The 9561-nt window shown below is 38.6% G+C and overlaps 1 protein-coding gene across 1 annotated transcript in view; it reads left to right on the top strand.

The window, feature by feature from the left end:
* LOC119542867 (leukocyte elastase inhibitor-like) overlaps positions 1-9335 on the top strand; it is a 43136-nt gene extending 33801 nt beyond the window's left edge. The window contains exon 2 of the mRNA XM_037847482.1: positions 8505-9335. Within this exon, the coding sequence (XP_037703410.1) occupies positions 8505-9335 (831 nt within the window). The remainder of the gene's footprint in view (positions 1-8504) is intronic.
* Positions 9336-9561: the final 226 nt, after the last annotated feature.

Here is a 9561-nt window from a genome sequence, read left to right on the forward strand (position 1 = left end):
TGAATGTGGCAACCACAGAGACTTGGAAAGGACGGGGATTCTCAAATCTGCAAGCGACTTTCAAATAGGTCAGTGCTCTATTTGAGGGAATTGCTGGGGTGGGAGATCAAGGATTAAATGAGAAGGGGGTTCAGGCAGAATTACAGGGGGCTTGGAAAGGAGGACGTGATAGGGATTGCTGGAAATCCATCTCTCTGATCCTGAAATTTCTGTGTTGAAGTTTGAATCTCCAGGACCTGTTTTGTAATGTGACTGAATTTTCCAGCCAGTTTCTTAAGAAGTAAGGCAACTTGTGCCCAAAGAGGCCCACCTGAGGAGGCTGTTTCAAGACTGCTTCACTGTCCTGGGTGGTCCCAGGTTCTTGAAAAGGAACATCTTTCTCTTGAGAAGTGCACATGAAGTAAATAGAACAGAAGCTGGCTTTCACAGCTGGGTCTCCCCTCTCCATCCCAGACCCGTCACGTTTTCTTCAATCCGGGGCAGCTTTCCTGTGTCAGATGCTTGTGTGCCTGCTCTTGAGGGCCATTCAAAGTGGGTCTTAATCCTTTTACGGGAGTTCTTTTTGAGAGGATAAAGGACAGAAAAAGCAAAGAGAGCTCAGAGAGAGAAAAGCCCCTGAGAAGCTAGGAGAGGATCCACAGGCCACAGAGAGGAATCACTGGAACCAGAAGCTGAAAGCAATGAAACCCAGGAGTAAAGAACCAGCAGACGCCAGCCATGTGTCTTCCCATGTCACAGGTGTCCCAGATGCCGGCAGCCTGTAGGGTCCAGGTATCATCCTGGTGATGCCTTAATTTGGGCATTTTCATGGCCTAAGAACTATAAGTTTTAAGTTAATAATTGTAAAAGCGAACCCATTTCTGGTATGTTGCCTTCTGGTGGCTTTAGCAAACCAAAACAAATCAAGATGAACAAGAAAAAAGGACTTGTTTTCTCTTACATTTTGTAAATAGAGGTTCTTGCTCACTTTTGGACAGAATGTATAATTGCCTACTTAATGGGTCAATCTTAATCTATTCTTCATATCTTTAAAGCATTTTATGAATCAGAGATGCTATCAATAATTCTCCAGAAAACAGAACGAAGCACTTAACGTAGCTGCTTCATTAAGAGAAAGTCAGAAGCAGGAAATTAGCATCAGGGAGAGCCAAGGTAAAGCTATAAGGACAGTTCCCTGGATCTTTTCTGGAATGACCAGGAATGACAGTGCCTTTGCCCTGTTCTGGAAGCATGTGTAGGAGTCTGGGAAAGAATCTCGCTTAGCTCTACTAATTATTAAAAGGTACCAGTTATCACTTAGCTGTACTAGTTATCACTGCTGGCATTCAGGGTTCCTCTGTCACGTGGGAAAACACATGGCGATATCTGCTGGTATTTCTCTCTTGGGCCCTGGTTTCAAAATGGCTCTCTCAGTTTCTGTGAGTCCTTCTTGCTTCTCCTGGGGCATTTTCTTTCTAAGCTGTCTCTATCTATGAGCTCTCTTAAAGGATTCCAGTAAAGGATTAAGATCCACCTTAAATTGAGTGGGTCACATCTCCATGGAAACAACCAGGTCCCACCCACAATAGGTCTGTACCCACAAGAATGGATTAAAAGAACATGGTATTTTCTGGAGTACATAACAGTTTCAAACTAGCACATTCCAAGATAAACACGAATTATGACCACATAACCTGTTATAGAATTGAGGATTGTAATGATATGAATGTTTCTTCCTTGTTTTGTTATGAGTATGTTTGTATTTGCACATAAAGCAAATATCTTTGTTTTCTTCTCTATATTATCCTTTTATTATATGACATAAGTTTTATTGTTCATGTTATAATATATAAGTTATAGGAGATCAAGTTTAAGAGTGAATATTACCCAAGGACTTGTACCCTATTCTGGAGAGATTTAGTGTGTTTCCAGTTTATGCAGGATAGTTGAGTATTGTTAGGCAAAAAATATGTCCGTTATTGTTTTTTTATTTAGAGATTAAGTATGGTTTAAGGTGAATGTGTACAGCTGACAAGTTGACAAGGGTTGGACTGTAATGGTTAGGTTAATGTGTCAACTTGGCCAGACGATGGTGCCCAGTTGTCTGATCAAGTAAGCATTGGCCTATCTGTTGTTTTGAGGACATTTCTTGGACTTAAATCATCAGTATGTTGATTGCATCTATGACTGATTACATCTGTAGTCAGCTAAGGGGAGTGTCTTCCACAATGAGAGATGTTTAATCCAATTAGTTGAAGGCTTTTAAGGGGGAGGTGATTGACTTTGGCAGTCAGAAGAGAGAATCTTTGTTTCTAATTCAGCCAGCCAGCCTCTCCTGGGGGATTCATCAAAGAACTTCATTGGAGTTGCCAGCTTGCAACCTGCTCTATGGAATTTGGACTCGTGCATCCCCACAGTTCCATGAGACACTTTTATAAAATCTCATACAATTTACAGCTATCTCCTGTTGGTTCTGTTTCCCCAGAGAACCCTAACTAATATAGGAGGGATCTTGGTATGCAAGCTTTACTCTTCATGTAAGGAGAACATGGTGGGCTTAAGTGACCAGGCAAGATTTTCCTAGTACAGGTCAATTTTGGGAAATAAATGGGGTAGAAGAAAACATTCTGATTCCTAATGAAAGGAAGTATGTCATAGTAGTTAAGGTTCTGCTTCCTTAGCATATCTACAAACATCCTATAGCAAACATCTTAATGGAGAAATACTGAGGGTTATTCACAACATTGTAAACATCATAAGGAACTACTAGTTTTCAATATTTGACAAGAAATCTTAATCAGTACAATAAGACAATCAATAATGATAAATAATAAGAAAAATCCCGGGTTTTGGGAAATTAAGAAATATATACTTATAAATAATACACAGATCAAAGAACTCACAATAAAAATTAGAAAATATTTTATATTGAAAGATAATAAAAATGTAACACATCAAATCGTGTGGAGGAAGTAGTGTTTATAAGGAAATATATAATCTTAAGTGCATATATGAGAACAGAAGAAAGACAGAAAATCAATTCTCTATGCCTCCACCCTGAGAAGAAGAAATTCAATCTAATAGCATGAAAGGAGGGAAATAATAAAGGCAAGAACAAAAATTAATGAAGAAATAAACAAATGTGAAATAAAGTCACAAAGCCAAAGCTTGGTTCTTTAAAAAAAGACCAATAATACTGACAAATCTGTATCAATACTGTTAAAAAAAACAAACAGGTGTGTGTGTGTGTGTGTGTGATCAAATTACTAATATCAGAATGAAAAGGGAGCATCAAGGCAAATCCTGTGGATATTACAAAGATGATAATAAGATATTATTACCTATTTTATGCCAATGAATTTGAAAAGGTAGAGGCAATGAAAAAATACTTAGCAAAAATCAGTCATTAAAAGCAAAAGGAGGAAATAGAAAATCTGAAGTAATGTAACTATTAAATTGAGTGAATAATTAAAAGCCTGTCCAAAAAGTAATTCTAGGCTCACTCAGATGGTTTCATCAGTGAGTTTTACCAAATATTTCAGAAGGAACCAATGCCAATCTTACACAAACACTTACAAAGAATTAAAAAAGTGGGAACATCTTCCATTTCACTTTATGAGGTCAACATAAGCTTGGACCCCAGAAATGACAAGGACATTACAGGGAAGAAAAACTATATGTCAATTTCTCAAGAACATAGATACAAAAATATTAAACAAATTATAAGGAATGAAATATAAAAAAAGAAGCTACAAAAATCCTATAGCGAATATATATTTAATGGTAAAATATTGCAAGTTTGACCCTGAGATTGGGAATGAGACAAGGATGACTATTATCATCACTTCTATTCAGCATTGTCCTAAATTAAAGTCCTTGACAGTTCAGTAAAAAGGAAAAAATATTAAAATGTGTAACAATAGGAAAGGAAGAAATATAATTATCATTATTCATAGATTACATAGTTAGGTGTATAGAAAATATGAAAATATCTATAGACAAATTATAGAAGAGTGAATTTAGTAAATGTGGCAAAATTGCTGAAGACATGGCCAATAGAAAAAAATCAACTGAACTTTGATATACAATAAATAAGTAGAAAACAAAACCATACCATTTACAATCACATCAGAAAATATCAAGCACCTAGAAACAAATATAATAAAAGTATGCAGGACATTTATATTGAAAACTACAAACATTATTGAGAGAAATTAAAGACCAAAATGAATATAGAGATATACTATATTCTTGAATTACATGATTCAGTGTTTCAATGATGTTGAAAGATGTTAGTATTTTCTATATGAACCCATACATTTAACAGAATTTGGATCAAAATAGCAGCATGTTTTTTAATGAAAATTAGTAAAATGATTTTACAATTAGTTTAGAAATTCAAAGGGCCAAGAATAAATATGATAATCTTGAGAAGGAAAAGAAAAAAAGGAATTACACTACTAGAGACCTAAACCTGTTATAGGGTTACAGTAAATAAAACAGTGCAATATTGGCATAAGGTTAGACATACTGACCAACGGAATAGATTAGAGAGCCAGACACACACCTGTACATTAGAATAATAGCAAAGGTGACAGTGCAATGTGGTGGGGGAAAGAAACATAGCTTTTCAGTAAATGAAACTAGATCAAATGGATGTGGAAAAAAATATATATCTTAACCCCTATTTCACATTAAAACATAAATTGACTCCAGATGGATTACAGATGTAAATACAAAATGTAGAATAAAAATATAAACAGGACTCCAAAAGTGCCAACCATTAAAAATGATAAATTATATTACTTTAAAATTAAAGACTTGCGTTTACCAAAATATCCATCAAGAGAGTGAAAAGACAGCCTGTAGAATGGAAGAAGATAATTGCAATATCTCTATCTGACAAAGGATTCGGGCATGCATGCATATATTTTCTGAATATATAAGAATGCATAAAAACTGTCACAAATCAGTAAGACAGATAAGCCAATAGAAAAATGGGCAAACAACTTAAACAAGGATTTCACAAAAGAACATATCCAAATGGATAAATTCATTATTCATGATAGATAACTAAATTAAAACAAGCATGGATAAAATGAAAAAGATTAAAATAACAAGTGTTGGAACTAAGATGGTGGCTAGCTGAGACAGGGCAAAAAAAAACACCTCTGTGAAAAACACTAGCTAAAAACCAGAAAGTGACCTAGAATATCGGTTACAGCGATGCACCAGCTGGATGAGGGCTCCTAGCTCCAGAGGGGCCGTATACTTGGTGAAACCAGGAGTCAGCATTCTGAAACGAGTGAGTAAGCTGGCTGGAAGACCCGCAGCCGCGCGGCAGGCTGGGGAAGCCAGGGCTCAGTGTATGGAGACCAGCTGGCTGTTTTAAAACAAAACAAAACAAAACAAAAAAAAGAAAGTGGCTCCAGTAGCAATTGTGGGAACCATGCAGAAGAACACAGCAAGAGGGGGCTGGGCTGGCCGGGAAGATAGCCTGCAGCAGATACCCTTGGGTTCTGGGGAACGGAGGGGAGAGCCGGAAGCAGAAAGAAACCCTGCGGCTTGCAGCTAGCCTCTGGAGGGCTGGATAAACTTCTGCCTGGGGCCATGCCCACAGCCCAAAGCCCCGCCAGTTGTCCCGGAGCTGGGAAGGAGGAACGGTGCGAGGAGAAGTGGGCTGAGACGCCCTGCTCGGCCATTTTTGCTTCGTGCTGGGATTGCACCGCCGCACGGCCCGTTGGCCCGGGACTTCCCTTGTGGGACAGCGCACACTGATGACGTAGCACAGCCTTCCCTTGGCTGAGCTACTGGAGGAGTGTGGCTGGGAGGGGGGATCCGCTCGGAGAACCCAGGGATGCTACGCCAAGTCCAGTGGTTTATGGATCAGCGAGAGTGAGAGGCTGGGACTGAACTGAAATGAAGGCTTAGACTTGTGCGGCGGCCTTGAATCTCTGGGATCCTGGGGGATTTGAACATTAGAACTGCGCTTCCTCCCTGGCTACCCGTACACATGCCCCACATTCAGGGCGGACAGCTCCAGCAACATACCCAAACTGAGTTCTCCAACTGAACCCACAAGAATCATTTCCCCATACAAAGCGGAAAAAAGGTTGAGAACTGACTCGAGGGATATAGGTGACTCACAGACGCCATCTGCTGGTTAGTTAGAGAAAGTGTATGTCACCAAACTGTGCTCCTGAAAAATTAGATCGATATCCCTTTTTCTTTACAACTTGAAAGAGCCCTATCAAGCAAAACAAATGCCAAGAGGCCAAAAACAACAGAAAATCTTAATGCATATGATAAAACCAGAAGATATGGAGAATCCAACTCCAAACACACAAATCAAAATATTGGAAGATACAGTATACCTCGCAAAGTTAATCAAAGATCTACAATCGAGGAATGAAAACATGGCAAAGGATTTAAAGGACATCAAGAAGACCATGGCCCAGGATATAAGCTACATAAAGAAGACCCTAGAAGAGCATAAAGAAGACACAGCAAGAGTAAATAAAAAAATAGAAGATCTTATGGAAATAAAAGAAACTGTTGGCCAAATTAAAAAGACTCTGAATATTCACAATACAAGACTAGAGGAAGCTGAACAACATCTCAGTGTCCTAGAAGCCCACAGAACAGAAAATGAAAGAACAAAAGAAAGAATGGAGAAAAAAATCAAAAAAATTGAAATGGATCTCAGGGATACGATAGATAAAATAAAACGTCCAAACTTAAGACTCATTGGTGTCCCAGAAGGAGAGGAGAAGGGTAAAGGTCTAGAAAGAGTATTCAAACAAATTGTTGGGGAAAACTTCCCCAACCTTCTACACAATATAAATACACAAAGCATAAATGCCCAGCGAACTCCAAATAGAATAAATCCAAATAAACCCACTCCAAGACATATTCTGATCAGACGCTCAAATACTGAAGAGAAGGAGCAAGTTCTGAAAGCAGCAAGAGAAAAGCAATTCACCACATACAAAGGAAACAACATAACATTAAGTAGTGACTACTCAGCAGCAACCATGAAGGCGAGAAGGCAGTGGCATGACATACTTAAAACTCTGAGAGAGAAAAATTTCCAACCAAGAATACTTTATCCAGCAAAACTCTCCTTCAAATTTGAGGGAGAGCTTAAATTTTTCACAGACAAACAAATGCTGAGAGACTGCCGATGAAAGACCTGCCCTACTTCAGATTCTGAGGGGAGCCCTGCTGGAGGAGAGACAGGGAAAGGAGAAAGAGATATAGAGAATTTTAACAGACATATATAGAACCTTACATCCCAAATCACCAGGACACTCACTTTTCTCTAGTGATCACAGATCTTTCTCAAGAAGGGACCATAAGCTGGGACATAAAACAAGCCTCAAGAAATTAAAAAAAAAACATTGAATATACACAAAGCACTTTCTCCAACCACAATGGAATACAAATAGAAGTCAATAATTTTTGAACTGTAATTCCACTAGTTACTTCCTACATGATATAAAATACACAAACTCTAAGGACAAATCAGTGGTTTTGAACTCAATGTAAAATATGTAATTTCAGACAACTATATAAAGGTGGGGGAATGAAGGAGTATAGGAACATAGTTTATGTGTCCTATTGAAGTGAAGGTGGTATCAAAGAAAAACAAGATTGATATGGATTTAAGAGGTTAATTTTAAGCCCCACAGTAAACACAAAGAAATTATCAGAGAATATAACCATAGAGATGAAAAGTAGAGTTTGGGTAAAGAGAAATGGGGGAAAGGGCAATGGGGAGTTAAGAAATGAGTGTAGGGTTGCTGTTTGAGGTGAAGGGAAATTCCTAGTAGTGGATGGTGGGAAAGAGCATTACAACATTCTAAACGTGATTAATCCCACTAATGAAAGGCTAGGGAGGGGGTGGAACAGGAAGACTTAGGCTGTATATATGTTTCCACAACTGAAAAAAAAAAAAAGTCAGTCTAACTAGATGACAATTGAATACTAAGGATGAACTTGGATGGGACAGGATGATAGAGGACAGGTGGCTCAAAGGGACACAGTTGAGACATAAGGAAAAGGAAATATAGAATGTAAGCTTTTTAGCATTGTTGAATCTATTGTACTTCTTAGCTGCGCTTAACGGGATTGCATGAAAGAATGTTCTTGTTCATGGGAAGTGTCTACGTGAATTATAGTGAATGCTCAAGGATGTGTGCAGCTTGCTCTCATATGTTCAGACGACAGAGCAATAGATGATGGATGATAGGGAGGGAGGGAAAGAAATAGCAATGTGACAGCAAGTTAAAGTTGGTGGGAGGGGGGGGGTCAGGGTATGATGGAATTCTGTGTATGGGGCTAGTGTTGTTTTTGCAACTGTTCATATAACTTTGAATTTATTTCAAAATAAAAAAAATAGAATTAAATCTTTTTGGATGATTTCTGTTGCTTTAAAGAATTTAGGGAAAGCATTTCTGTATGTATCAGGAGTTACTCGTCACATCCTCCCCTACCCCCATTCCCATTCCCTCTTTTTAAAATAGGAGTTCTTGGCTTCATCTCAGAAAATGTATGGGGCTGACTTGGCTAGCGTGGATTTTCAACATAGCTCTGAAAATGCCAGGAAGGAAATAAACCAGTGGGTCAAAGGGCAGACAGAAAGGAAAATTCCAGAACTGTTGGCCTCAGGCGTGGTTGATAGCATGACTAAACTTGTGCTGGTGAATGCCATCTATTTCAAAGGAAACTGGGAGGAGCAATTCTTGAAAGATGCCACAATCGATACACCATTCAGATTGAATAAGAAAGACACAAAAATAGTGAAAATGATGTATCAGAAGAATAAATTTCCGTATGGCTACATCAAGGAACTTAAGTGCCGTGTGTTAGAACTGCCTTATGAGGGCAAGGAGCTCAGTATGGTTATTCTGTTTCCAGATGACATTGAAGACGATTCCATGGGTCTGAAAAAGATTGAGAAACAACTGACTGTGGAAAAATTGAAAGAGTGGACCAAACCTGAGAATCTGGATGTAGTTGATGTCAATGTCTACTTGCCCAAGTTCAGGCTGGAAGAGAGCTACAACCTCAACTCTCCCCTGGCCCGCCTAGGGGTGCAGGATCTCCTTAATAGCAAGGCTGATCTTTCTGGCATGTCAGGATCCAGAGATATTATTATGTCAAAAATTGTCCACAAGTCCTTTGTGGAAGTGAAGGAAGAGGGCACAGAGGCAGCAGCCGCCACGGCAGGCATTGCCACCTTCTGTATGTTGATGCAGGAGGAAACTTTCCATGCCGACCGTCCCTTCCTTTTCTATATTTGGCAAAAATACGTAGCTGACATACTCTTCATAGGCGAATTTGCTTCTCCTTAGAGACTGTGGAAATACAGGCTTAAACCTAGAGCTTTATTACCTGAGTTTTTAATGGCCCAAATTTTATATTTTTAACAATAAAAATACTATCTGCAAAAAAAAAAAAAAAAAGTGTTGGTGAAGCTATGAAGCAATTGAAATTTTCATACACTGCTGGTAGAATTTAAATTAGTATACCATTTGAAAAACTTTTTGCAGTACCTACTAAAGCAAAACATATGCATAC

Source organism: Choloepus didactylus, chromosome 8 (assembly GCF_015220235.1).
Source record: "Choloepus didactylus isolate mChoDid1 chromosome 8, mChoDid1.pri, whole genome shotgun sequence".
In the NCBI taxonomy this organism is placed as follows: domain Eukaryota; kingdom Metazoa; phylum Chordata; class Mammalia; order Pilosa; family Megalonychidae; genus Choloepus; species Choloepus didactylus.